The following is a 13,120-nucleotide window of genomic DNA, read 5'->3' on the forward strand; positions in this document are numbered from 1 at the left end:
GGAGCTTGCTGCAAGGGCTGCAGATGAGAATTCAGAGTGCAATCCTCATCACCCTTTGCACGGTGTTTCATCTGAAATGTTATTGGGAAAGGGACAATTTCACCCTGATGGAGTACAAGCTCGTATGAAAACTGAAGTTTTACAGCAAGCACAGCAATTGGCTTTAGCTGCTCTGAAAGCTGTGCCGGAAGCAGGAAAACCCAATCCTTCATATACATCAGTAAAGCAGGGACCTACTGAGCCATATATGCAATTTATTGACAGATTGACAGGGGCTATCGAAAAGAATACTGATCTGGCATCTAATGCTAAAGAATCCATGCTTATGTCTCTGGCTATGGAAAATGCTAACCCAGCTTGTAAGCGTATTTTGCAGGTTTTGCCAAAATCTGCTGGTCTTCAAGAAATGATGGATGCATGTTCTAAAGTGGGCACAGCAGAGGAAAAGGCTGGATACATGGCTACTGCCTTCGCTGCTGCTGTTAAACCCCTTCTACAACAAGGTCAGGGTGATCGTGGGGGTACTAAAGGACAAGCTGTTATTGAACGAACACACCAAACTTTGAAACAACAGTTGGAAAAACAAAAAACGGGGGAAGAAGGACGTACACCGGTAGCAAGGATACAGAAAGCTGTATATGTTATGAATTTTGTGCGATTGACAGGAGACTTTAATGACCCCCCTGCCATAATACATGGTCAGGCATTAGGTTCAGGTTATATGACGAAAACTCCGGGTATTTTGGCCCAGTGCAAGGATTTGGAAACCAGCATTTGTAAAGGTCCTGTGAAAGTAAAACTGACTGTTCAAGGTTATATGTGTATAATTACAGATTCCGGTCTGCGGTGGGTGCCAGCACGATGGGTGAGACCCTGGAAAGAGCCAGCACCACCCCGGGACAACCCCCCTTGTCAGTGACTGAATTAATTGAGATGTCAGCTTAGGACTTCCGTTTTATGGATGTTTTTCAGTCCTTATAGTGAAGAGAGCAAACAATTTTATGTTAAAGTAAAAAAAAAAAAAAAAAAAAACAAACAAAAAAACCAGAACAAACCATCCACCACCCCCACCCACCCACCCGAACCTACAGCGAGACAAACATGGGATACAGGGGTATTGTGTGTGTTTTCGGTGCTGGGAAGGTCTTACATATGTTCTTATCGGGGGTGTTGGGCATACTGTGACTCATTTCATACAGTCTCTCTGTGATACTCATGAACTAGGAGTTGGTAAAAATAAGTATGTCCAGGTTTCTGTCAACCTTTGGAGACCTTTACAGATATTGCTGGCCGCTGCTTCCAGCACAGGCTGGCCACCTGTGTCAGAATGAGTGTGCATTTTGGTCAGCATAAAAGCCCAAGCCTCATGCGCCCTGGGGGAGGCAGAGCCTCTGCGGGGAAGCCCGCTAAGGTTGAGCCTGCCACCTCGCACTGCAATGATGCTTCTCGGAGCTGGTTTGCTGTTAGTCTCCACAGGGTCCTTGTGCCACGTTCTGCACGTGGGACTGTAGTGGGAGTGATGATTGTCTGGATTTTGTGCTTCAAATACTGTAGTTGTGTGGAGCGTGCTTGTGGGATCCCACACGTGTGTGTGTGTGTTGAGGGCAGACGGTGTTCTGTGTATTTTTTGTTGTTGGGTTCGTGTAAAAGTTTTAAACCTGTAGCAGTTTAACATTTCGGGCATGAAAGAGTTAATGTGAAAGCGCGGCTGCCGGCAGGTGTTTATGGTTGCTGCTGAAGCAGGCAGGCGGCTGTAGCTGCTGCCCAGCAGGCCGATGCAGCAAACCACGCCGGTTCACAACGTGCAGTTTAACCTGTCTGCTTCTCAAGAACTGATAACCTGGGGGAGGGGGTATATTTGTGTCCTCCTGCCTACAGGTCCGTGGCGACTGCCTGCAAAGTTTGTGAAGCCTTGCCATGAGCTGGACAGACGAATGGGGGAACCTGATGGCTCAGCTACAGGAGCTGACCGTGAATACCCCAAGCAGAATGAGAGAGAGGAAGAGGACAACGAATGACTGCAAAACATCACTTGGGGGCAACTGAAAAGTAACATCCTAAATACGTGTGCTTGTAAAGTAGCTGTTATTAGAGGTTGTGATTTTGTGTGTAAAACCACCTGTATTTACTAGCTAGTTGCTAATAAGAAACTATGCCTTGTGTTGTATAGATTTGTCACTTGTAAAAGAGATGTTAGCGTATGGAAATTTGCAGTGGCTGCTAGAAAATGCTAAGGCAAAAGCTAGAAAGATTTTAATACAATGGTGGTGTTATAAAGCAGGTGATGGAACAAATTAAGAGGGTGGGAGAATTCCACTGGTAAGAAATTTCTTTGGCTAGTCCCTCACTGCCATCAGCATCTTCAACATGCTGCTGCACCCTGCAATAGTTACTCTGCTAATGTAAATGTGTGTGTGCCTTGCTGTAGTAGCCACTTGTTGCTGGATGAAGCAGGTGAAACTCTGCATTGACAACAAGGTGCAAGGACTGAGGCTGACCAAATGCCTGCTACCACAGTCAAGGGCAAGACTGGGTTGGTCTCTGTGTTTGCCACCAAGAAGAACCTTTAGCTCCGCTGTTGGCTGCAACCCAGCAGGCGTGGGGCGGTGGGGACACATGCCATGCCAGACCTTGATGTGAGGGATGGCCTCCCCTGTTGTCAGAGAACCATACAGGAGAAAAAAGGGGCAGGCCCAGCAGCCTGTAGTTGGCACATATTGGAGATATGATCTAGCCCAAATCCCCTGCTCAAGTAGGGTCACCCAAACCATATCTAAAACAAAAAGGGGGAGATGTGGAGACAGTGTTCCCATGGGAGAATGGACAATTAAGTACATAAACTCTGAATAATCCTGAAAGATACAGCAAGGCCGTGAGAGGCCCGAGGAAGCTTAAGCAAGCAAGATAAGAAGAAGCTGGAATTGACTGAGTTATGAGATCTGTGGACTGTTGGCAAGCTTTCGAGGTCAAGTTCCTACACCTGTGCTTAACCAATTATATGCTAGTTGCAGAGGGTCTTCAAGACATGTATCCAATCTGAATATGCCAAATCACTGTAAGTGCATGTAAGAAATAGTATTTAAGGGGTTAAGGCTTTGTAATAAACGGCTTTTGTTTGATCATATTGATCTCTGACTGAGTCCACGTATTTTCTGCGGCAAGAGAGAAAAAGAGCATCCAACTTCTTCCTTCTGCCCCTGCACAGGAAAATCTGGCTCACTCAGTGTTCTTTCTTGTGCTTGAATGTTCATTTATTCAGTATGCCATCTGTGAGAACTTTGTTTCCTCCCAGCTGTTCCACACAAACCCCTTCATTGGATAAAATGAGCATCTTGCAGCAGGTGACTTGTTTTGCCATCTGTGCAACCTGTTCAGTGCAGGATATGTGAGCTCTGAAAGAAGAGACAAGAAGGCTGGGCCACTGTTTTATCCCTGTATTGTGAGGCCAAGTAGACAGTAAACATCACCTTAATTTTTCCAGAGGCGCACACAGCTTTTTCTTTGACTTACACAATTCATCTCTCTATTTTCCTTACAGACCCTCATTGCAGCTAGGGAGAGAAAACCACCCATCTTGCCTGTGCTCAGGAGTCTTTCAAACGAACCCCAAACTACCTGTTTCTGTAGCCTGCGAGTGACTCCAGAAAGAACAGAGTTTGCAGAGTTGCTCTCTGCTGCTCTCTGTACCAGGGGATCAGCACCTAAGATGTGCTTTAGCAGTCACAGTATATTCCTGCGTGTCAGGCAATTGCCTGCAAGTTGCAATCGCAGCCTCCATGCAGGCAGTTCCTGAAAGGTGAAGTGTTGGTCTGCGTGCGATAACTGTGGGTCTGATACTTACATTATTCCGTGCTCGCTTTCCCAGGCCTTCACAGAAAGTCCCATTGGACTTGCACATCTTTAGTTTTGAAGGAGCTGGCGATGGAACCTGCCTCTTCATCGTGCCTGTGGGTACCTTTCCTGCACCGTGCTGCCGGGCTTACATCCCTATAGCATTCCCCACTGCCTCTGTAAAAAGGTCCAGTGAACTCTAGGAAGTTCTTTTCTGACATAGTGGCGGCTTATGGTATTTCTCAGTTGTTGGGTTTGAAGTGCCAAACAAATCGGTTGTGGGATATGTTCCAGATGACAGTGAATACTTCAGAGATTTGAGTAGAGGTAATTCTTTCTGTATGTTTTTGTGCATTTAAAAGCAGGGAGGAGGAAGGAAGGGAAGGTTCCTCACATCACCCTCCGTCCTCTGTAAATGGTGCTTCATGTGCAAATGTTCCCTTGGTAATGCGACGGTGAGAGCAAGCCCTCCAGCAGCAGGAGAGTGTTTTGGAGCTCTTAGGAAACTAGAAGTTATTTTGCTGCCCGCAGAATTGAGGCAGCACATCTCCTGTGAGCTCTGAAATCAGTTTGGGAAAGCTCCTTAGGTTACCAGTTGTCTGCAGCAAAGAAGTGCGTTTGTTTGGTTGTGTTAGAGAAGAGAGACCTTGGAGGTTAACAAGAGGTCAGCTTTAATTCTAAGTCAGTTCTTCATCTGGGTCTCACCAGACCCAGCAGACATTGGGTGGGACAGTGAGGGGGAAGAGGGAAAAGGCACAGGTTTTAACTCCGGTACACCAGCTAAAATTGTGCAGTGCCCCCGTTGTCCTGTGCTTACTATAATGTATTGTCTGCAGGATATAAGAGCTCGTCCTGTTCATTTCTGTTTTAGAGATGGAAACAACTAGTGCAGTTCTGCACTCTCGATTGGGATTTGCACTTTGACTGTACCGACTCTTGCTGCCCCTGGTTGGGTTGTGCTGTTTGTGAGCTGCAGAGCGGAGCTCTTGAAGTGGCAAATTGCTTGAAGCCAGAACTGAAATGGTTCCAAGTACTGTAAATGTCAAACCTTTTATGATAGGGAAGTCGATTAGTAATATTTTTAAAAGCTGTAATTGAAGTTTTCTCTTTTAATGCATGAAATGTGATTGTGATTAAGGGATCGTTGCACCTTTTGGGTGTTAGAAAGCATGAGGAGCAGCCAGTTGCAGTATCTGTAATCTCCAAGGAGCTCGTTCAGATCTCCTGGAGTTGCCTTACTGCTGTCAAGGAAAGCCTGGGTGAAAAACGTCCTTTTTGTTTCTTAGTTTTCTTTTTCTTAAGGAGCTGGAGTGACAGAGCAGAATGTTTGCAGTCTCGTTCTCATGGAGCTGCCTGTTTCTGTTGGAGATTTCTTTTGCCTTTCAAAATATCCATCAGTCGACGGGATTGCCTTTGAAATTTGAAATGTTTTCATTTATTTGTGGGGGGAAAAAGTATTGTAATGTTTACTTTGTAAGAGCTGCAAAGCAAAGTCCTTTAAATAAAGGCTGTCTCTTTAAAATAAGCCCCATCCATGGGTGCCCCTCCCTCGTTCTGTCTGCTGAAGCGCTCTGAAACTTTTCCTGTCAGTAAGATTTTTCTGGAGTGTTTCTGTCAGTGGAGGCAAAGTCTACATTTATCTTTGTAGAACCTTTGGGTTCTATTGCCCTGTCTGTAAGAGAGGTGATAAAGTGCGGAGGGAAAACGCTGAAAGCCTTGCATATTCTGTAACCAAACTCGATGTCAGAGAAGATGGTTTAAGCACTGTCCTTTGTTCTCCTTCGGCAGAAAGAAAGAGTGGAGACCGTGTGGTTGTTAAACACACACACATGTTAACAAGTCCTAATAGAACCATTTTCTAAGTCCCTGTGGCAGGCAGTTGGAATTGGATGAGCTTTCAGTTCCTTCCACCACGAGGCAGTCTGGGGTTCTGTGATTTGGGTTTGTTTCATTGACACCTCTGTCTGTGCTGAGTTTTAATTCTCAGTGTGGCAGACCTTCTTCCGGTGTATGCTCAGATTTAACCCTCTTCAGTGCCCAGTACATAAGGAAGTTTGTGCCAGGTTGTTTGAAAGGATTTTTCTGTGGTTTTGAAGTTGGAGTCATGTTTCTGTTCTTTGACTGATGTCGCTCCCTGACGTGCTCAGTTACAACTCGAGTAGGTAGCAGCAGCCCAAAAGTACTTGTCTGGGTTAAGATGCTTGCACAAATGCTGTGATTTGGGAAAGGGCAGAGAGATTCGGTTCTTCGTAACAAGGGCTTTATCTCCCATAGTGAGTGTTGCTCTATGGAAACGGTTGAGAGAAGGTAGCCGCTCTCCAGCCTTGCTGCAGCAGCTCTAACAAACTGCAGCCATTCACAGCCCCTACAGGAGGGGAAATTCTCACCTGACAGAAACTGAAAATGCGATTGCTATTTTTATTCTGTCATTTTGGGTAAAAGCCTGGGGTTTTAGTTATATCCTTGCAACTTAAATGCCAACTTTCTGGCAGCCAGACGTGTATTGTTTGAGCATTATGAAAGGACAGAGAAAATCTTGTGTTTGAACATTGATGTGGCATTTGAAATTCATTCTAGTGCCATGTTTTATGAGTCACACACGTATGCTGGAAAAGTGGGTTTGGCTATTTCTAGGCATTACAGTGCTGTCTCACCCTCTGATACCTGCCTGCCTTAGTGCTCCAGATGGGTGGTTCTGCTTTGTGGTGTTTCTTCTTGTCGGTTCTCAGAAGCAAAGTGTTCCAGGCAGAGCTGGGAGATGGGATGAGAAGTCTGCATGTGACCAGAGCTGGCCCTTCCCTTGCAGGGGGGTGAATCTGGGTTGGACAAGTGAGGCAGATGGGGATCTCTAACTTGCTCTGTGGTTGTATATGCTGAGTGATTCCATGTTGGTGCTTCCTTGTGTGTTATGTTCTGAAAATCTTGAGCAGGATAATCCAGCAGGGAGGAGGTGACAGTACTTGTAGGGAGCTGGATGGTCAGGATCATTTCAAGGGCTGCTTGTGGTGCTTGCTGCCTTTAGTTCTCATTTGGGTCTGCTTTGGAGACCTGGGACCACTAGGCAAGCCCTGGGGGTGCCTGGAAGCCCCTTAAGGGGAACTGGGAGCGTGCCAGAGCCTTGTGAAGGCAATGAGGTAACCCCTGGGGGATACTGGGAACCCCTGGGGGATACTGGGAACCTGTGGGGGTCAACTGGGAGTAACAGGGAGCCCCTCAAAAGACTCTGGGAGTAATTAGGACCCCCAAAATGTTCTGAGAACCTTTCTGGGGGAAACTGAGAGTCACTGGGACTGCGCTTTGTTGTTTCAGAAGATGGTTTTTACACAACTTTGACCAGTGGGAGCGCATCCTGGGGAATTTTTGCCATGGGGAACGCCGAGACTCCATTGGACTGATTTTGGTGCTCAGGCACTGGACAGGAATGGGGAATAGTGCAGGGGTGAGGATTTCAGTGTCAGCGCCACTGCCAGCCCCTGCCCCCAGTAAGAATGGTAAACCCAAAGACTTGAGTGTGATAGAGTTTATTGACTGACGTCCAGGGGCGTAGTACTGATAACCCCAGTACTTACCAATAACGTGTGATGGTATAATAAGAATAAATAATAATAACAGCTGGAGGTCAACGTAATACTAATCTTAATAAGAAGAATTCTGTCTAACACACATTAATCCTATTACTATCTCCTAAGGTATACCTAAATCCTATCGCTACTAATAACAACAACTAACAATAACAACACCTAAAGAATAATGTAAAACTGAGCTAGACTAACAGGAACAATAGCATCAACAAGAATAACAATAAGAAGAACTAGGGAAATAAGGATGGGAGGGGACCTAAGACTACCGGGGGGCTGCTGCCCTCAGGTGGTATTTCAGTGGTGATGGAGGAGCTCAGCCCAGGAGTGGGGTGTTTTTTCTGGCGGCGGTGGATCTTGAGATGGGAGTTCCTGCCCCGAGTGGTGTTAAAGAGCCTGGAAATTCGAAAACACGCAGGGATTTGTAATTCCTCTTGACAATTCCCCCATCAGCCTGAAGCCAAGCTGCCGAGTTTCTGTTGCTGGGGATTTGGGCAGGTCAGCGTTTAAACAAAGCGCATGGAGGGGGTGGAAGGTGGTTGGGAAGGCATGGGAAGGGCGAGGGGAATCCTGAGCTCCGCCTCCCCACTCCGGAAGTTTCCATTTTATCCCAAATCAGCTCGTTTCCAGAAGAAGCTAAATCCAGAGTCACCTGTGGCATTCGGGGCAGGAAAATCCACTCCCGTCACTGCCGCCGCTGGGCTGGTGTGGAGCCTGGCGCCGGTTCTGCCCCTTTGGTGGTAGGTTCTGATGGGGCAGAACACGGCGCCTCGTCCTGGGGCTGCAAACGGTCTGTAAACCAGAGAGAGTTTATTGCTATATTCCTTCTTGTTCTTTCTCTTCCCAACAGGTGGAGAGCTGAAGGGGAAATGGATCTTCAAATCTCTGGGAAGGGCCCGTGCACATGGGACCGTGTTCCATCCAGCACAAACGCAGCTGTCAAGCCGAGCCTGCCCTGGTGAGATCCTCTGAACACCAGTGAGCCCAAATGCTTTAATGGGATGGTGAGGACAGGCACCTCAGCAGAAAATTGGGGTAATTTTGAGCGGCGGGAGTGGAGTCGCCCTTTGCTGCCCCAAAGTTGCAAGTGGGGAATAACTGAGCACCTTGTGTTCAGGCTCCTCCAGCTCCTCTAGCAGCCTTTTGGTCTTTCCTCCCCTAACCAGAACAGTTTTGTGGCCGAGTCTTCTCTTCTTCTTCCAAGTAAAATAATATTCCACGCACTGCGCTACGGTCTTAGTTGGAATCTGTTGTGAGCAGAAGAGAAGCAGTCTGTGAGGGCGATGGCGGAGGCAAACCCTGAAGGCACACACGTACAACAAATGCATCCAGCGGCTTTACCTCCTGCTGCAGTTTGTGGAAATCGGTCTTGTGTTTGCGGAAGGCGATGTCAAAGAGCTGCTGCTCCAGGGGGGTCCACGTGTCCATACCTGGGAAGGATCCCCAAGGTGTGAAAGAGGAGATGAGCGCAGGCAGAGAGATGTCGGCACAGCTCCTCAGTGCCCTATTGACATCTCTGCTCCTTCAGAGAGCAGCTGTGCAAGGCCAGAGCCCCACGCTGGAGGTTACCTGTATAATGGTAGCCAGCCAGCGGATGGTGTTGATTTGGCTGGGGACCCCCCTGGCGCAGCAGCTCCAGAGCCTCCTGTGGAAGTGAGTGGAAAAAGACATTGCTCAGCCCGGGCAGCGCTTGGTGAGAGCGCTCCAGGATCTCCTGGGCTGCGGGAAGGTGTGGGAATGATTCCCATGCCGAGGCAGGTCCATGCTCCACCGGCCCTTAACGCGGCTGTGGCACCAAGAACCGGTCCCTTGAGCTTAGAGCCCAGATTGCAGCGCATGGAGCAGAGAGCTGGGAGCGCCTCCAGCTCGCCCCAGGGACACAAAGGCCGTCCCAGAGCGTTGTTAATGACGCCCCAAGAGCCGCTCTTACCAGGACGTTGCCGCGCGCCTCGTGCAGGCAGTGCATTGCACGCTCTAAGGTGGTCTTGGCGCGCGGCACGTCGCTGGACCTCGCTAGGTTGAGGAGCTCGGTCACTGCAAGCAGAGCGGGAAGAGAAAGTCAAGGTTCTGTGCAAACAAGGGGGTGACGGGAGGAACATCTCGGGGGTTCTTTGGAAGAAAAGCGTTAAAGAAACCTCGATCCGGTGTTGAAGGGTCCCAGACGAGCCAGGCTTTGTCCTCTTCCTCCTCCATTGGCAAGCGGGAGGGATCCCGAAACTCTGGGATCTCTGCCTGATACTGGGCGCCGATGTTAATGTGCCTGCAGTAAGGAGAAAGAGGAGGTGAGGAAGGCGAGAGGTGAAGAGATGCATCACTGTCCTCAAACCCTGAGCGGAGGCAGGAGCTTCGCTTCGAGCCTAAGAGTGAGCGGGGAAAGAAGAGCTGAGGCCACGAGCGTGGATGGAAAAGGACATCTGGGAATGGTTTTTGCAGTGCTGGGCTCGGGACCAAAGCTGGGATTGCACCGCAACGGCCCCGGGTGTTTGGAGGCAACGTCATTGTGGCCGGTGGGCACCGAGAGCCCTGCCCGGCCCGTGGCACTTGCAGCGACCACACGCTGACCCCACAGCAGCGGTTCCCTCAGCGCCCCTTTCCCTAAGGTTTGTGGTATTCCTGGTGCGGTCCAATCACTCACGGCCCAGTGCTGGTGACATCTTCCATCAGGCAGAGCCCAGAGTCTCCGGAGTCCATCCCACCTGGAAGAGAGGAAAACCCGCTCAACATTGCAGTCCTTCTGCCAAGACGGGCCTGCAGCCTTCAGCACATCCTCACCACTGCAAATCACCAGCTGCCACCCCAAATTTCCCTCCTTTCACCCTTTGTGCTTGGAAGCTTCAGGAGATGGACCCCGCGGATGTCCCCCCCTCGGGGGACACGACCACAGGTCTGTGGAGCCCCCTCCCGTCCTACTACCCGTTGAGCGCAGGCATGAGGGTTTTCTTACCTAACACAGCCCCAAAGAGCTGGATGGAATCGCTCGTGGCTTTGGAGGAGGAAGAGGAAGGCTGTTCTTATGGTCACTGGGGCTCTTTCTCACACAGGACACCTAGACAAAACAAATCCAAATAAACCATTGAATCCCTGCTCATGGCAGGAAAGGAGTGGAACAACTTGGAGGTGCCTGCGAACACAGAGAGCAAGCTTGGGATGGCCTCTGAGTGCTGGAAGCATAATAAACCCAGTCGATTCTTTCCTGTGAGGGTGGTGAGGCACTGGAATGGGTTGCCCAGGGAAGCTGTGAATGCTCCATCCCTGGCGGTGTTCAGGGGCAGGTTGGACAGAGCCTCGGGTGACCTGGTTTAGTGTGAGGTGTCCCTGCCCATGGCAGGGGACTTGGAACTGGATGAGCTTAAGGTCCTTTCCAACCCTATTCTATGACTCTATGAAATTCTGAAATGGCCTAGGAATTCCTCAAGTGGCACTGGAAAAGTCCAAGTGCCCAGGAAAATGCCATGTTTTTCCCTAGGTTTCGTGCCCATCCTGCATCCTTGTGTCCATGCACCCAGCGTCACCTTTCTCAGCGCCTGCGTTACTGTAGAAAGTACCAGCAAGTCCCTGTCAGTGGGTGATTTGGGTGTGATTTGGGGGATTGGGGATCATGGAACGGCTTGGGTTGGAAGGGACCTTAGAGCTCATCCAGTTGCAAGCAGGAGGCAGGGACACCTTCCACTAGTGCAGGGATGGGGCAGGCCCAGCTTCTGCGTTCAACCCGTTTTGGTGTCCGCCAGCCTCCCAGGGAAGAACTTCTGCCTCAGGTTTCACCTCAGCCTCCCCTCTGGCAGGTTAAAGCCATTCCCCCCTGTCCCCTCCCCACAGGCCCTTGCTCTCCCTAAAAGAGTCAAGGCAGATCCCAGGCTTTCAGGCCCCGGAGCTCTTGGCTGCGGCTGAGCCAGCGGCACTTGCACGGCACTGACCAATGCAGCGGCTCCGGTGAGGCTGCTTGAGGTGTTCTGGGTCATTCCTGTAACCCCCGAAGGATGGGATGGGCACCCACCTCTTTCTGCTCTCTCGCAGGGCAGCTTCTCTTGTCTCTCGCCCTGGCAGCTTGTGCTCTGCGGGGCATTTATAGTCTCCCGTTGCCAGGTGACGGGTTCTGTTGTGTTCCGTTGGGTTCCGCGAGAGTTTGGTTCCGTTGGGTTCTATGGGGTTTCATGGGGGTTCCATGAGGTTCCATAGAGCTTCCGTGAGAGTTCCCCTGGGTTCTATGGAGGTTCAATGGGGTTCTGTGGGGGTTCCGCTGGGTTCCGTGTGCTCGAGCACTCGGACATGGTGAACGCTGATGCACAAACTTTAAGTCCTTTCCCGTTGGTTCCCCATGAATGGGGATGACAAGCACTGCTGCAGCAAGTAAAGCTCCTCTGAGCACGATGGGAGCTAGCGAGAGCCCCGAACAGGAATCTTGCTCACACTGACTCCTTACTCTTGGTTTTCCATCCCACAGTGCTCAGGTGCAGGAATAAGCAGCGAAGGATTGTGCGTACACTGTGTCCCCACGTGCCACACCATGTCCCCATGGTCCCATTGTCCCTGTGGTCATCATGGGTGATACCTGAGATACCGTTTGGAGAGCTGGGAGCAATAGGGAGCCCCTGGGGGATACTGGGACCCCCTGAGGGCAACCCAAAACCTGTGGGGTTCAACTTGGCGCAACTTGGAGCCCCTCGAGAGCCTCTGGGTGTAACTGGGAGTAACTGGGCACCCCCAGATGTACTGAGAAGCTTTCTGGGGGCAACTGAGAGTAACTGGGAACCCCTTGAGAATCTCTGGGTGCCACTGGGGGCTACTGGAAATCCCTGATGGCAACCCAGAACCCTGCTGGGGGCAACTGGGCTTAAGTGAGAACCCTCCTAAGGGACCCTGAGGGCAAGTGGAGTAGTTGGGAACACCTCAAGAGCCTTTGGAAGCTCCTGGGGGTAACTGGAAATCTCTTTGGATGCTGTCCTTGGTGACGCTTTGGGTTTCTTTACATGAAATCCTTTTAAATGTTTGTCTAAGGCTAGAAATCACTGCAGTTTACAATATTTGTGTCTTTTGCAGTTTGAAAACTGAGGCAAAAGATGAGTAGGGGTCATCATGGTGGTCTAGAGAAAGAATGAGGCTGTATAAAGAGTAGACAGTAAACATCACCTTCATTTTTTCCTGTTGGCTTCTTCCCTGTTGGGACAGAGCAGTAACTTCATAGCTTGATGCCTTGCCATATACAATTAAATGTATCCGTGCTGCTTCACTGTCATCCTCTTCCCGTTCCTTCTCCCTGAAATGGGTAATGTGAAAACCAAGTTAAAGCAGGGTTTTAGGATCTGTATTTGTAAATCTACAAATCAGATTTGTCTGCATCTTCACTGCGCCTCCTTAAAAGCCACCAAGCTCCAGTCCAGTAAACAGAGTTGGTTTTATATGCTGAGGGACTGCCAGCAGCCTCTGCTTTGTGTGGCCCAGCTGTGCCATTCGCTATCTTCTTTTTCTCAGCATTTTCCTTCCCAGATTCAGAGATAAAATGATTTAGAAGAGTATTTTAAGAAGCAGCAAGTCAAAGGTGTCTCCTCTGCCATTAACATAAGGCTCACAGAGGTGCACAACAGCACACCAGGGGATTTGAGGACGAGCTGATCATTGTGCATCCTTCAGGGATGAGAGGTAGCTTGGTCTGGCCGTGCCATCCCAGTGCTGCAGGAAGCAGAAGTTGAGAGGTTGGATGTTAGAAACCTAGT

The 13,120-nt window shown here is 49.6% G+C and overlaps 1 protein-coding gene across 2 annotated transcripts; it reads right to left on the minus strand.

Annotated features, from left to right (window-relative positions):
* Positions 1-8,402: 8,402 nt before the first annotated feature.
* LOC133277611 (zinc finger protein 541-like) lies at positions 8,403-10,202 on the minus strand. 2 transcript variants are annotated; one of them, XM_061469594.1, is made up of 4 exons: positions 10,045-10,202; positions 9,340-9,669; positions 8,979-9,054; positions 8,403-8,839 (listed from the first exon to the last, which is right to left on the minus strand). In XM_061469594.1, exons 2-4 carry the CDS (start codon positions 9,373-9,375, stop codon positions 8,646-8,648), a joined length of 306 nt encoding a protein of 101 aa, XP_061325578.1. In that variant the 5' UTR covers positions 9,376-9,669; positions 10,045-10,202; the 3' UTR covers positions 8,403-8,645. The 2 variants fall into 2 exon arrangements, with proteins under 2 accessions (XP_061325578.1, XP_061325577.1); XM_061469593.1 differs by lacking the exons at positions 8,403-8,839; positions 8,979-9,054 and having other exon boundaries at positions 9,318-9,669.
* Positions 10,203-13,120: the final 2,918 nt, after the last annotated feature.

This window comes from Pezoporus flaviventris, unplaced genomic scaffold (genome assembly GCF_033815535.1).
Source record: "Pezoporus flaviventris isolate CSIRO_AGI_PZ_B2104156 unplaced genomic scaffold, CSIRO_AGI_Pfla_v1 ptg000059l, whole genome shotgun sequence".
NCBI classification, from domain to species: Eukaryota; Metazoa; Chordata; class Aves; order Psittaciformes; family Psittacidae; genus Pezoporus; species Pezoporus flaviventris.

Coding starts and splice junctions, on each gene's coding strand:
- LOC133277611 (XM_061469593.1), bottom strand. CDS start 10,133: ATGTTGAGCGGGTTTTCCTCTCTTCCAGGTGGGATGGACTCCGGAGAC. Junction 9,670..10,044: donor GATGTCACCAGCACTGGGCC/GTGAGTGATTGG, acceptor TCCTTACTGCAG/GCACATTAACATCGGCGCCC.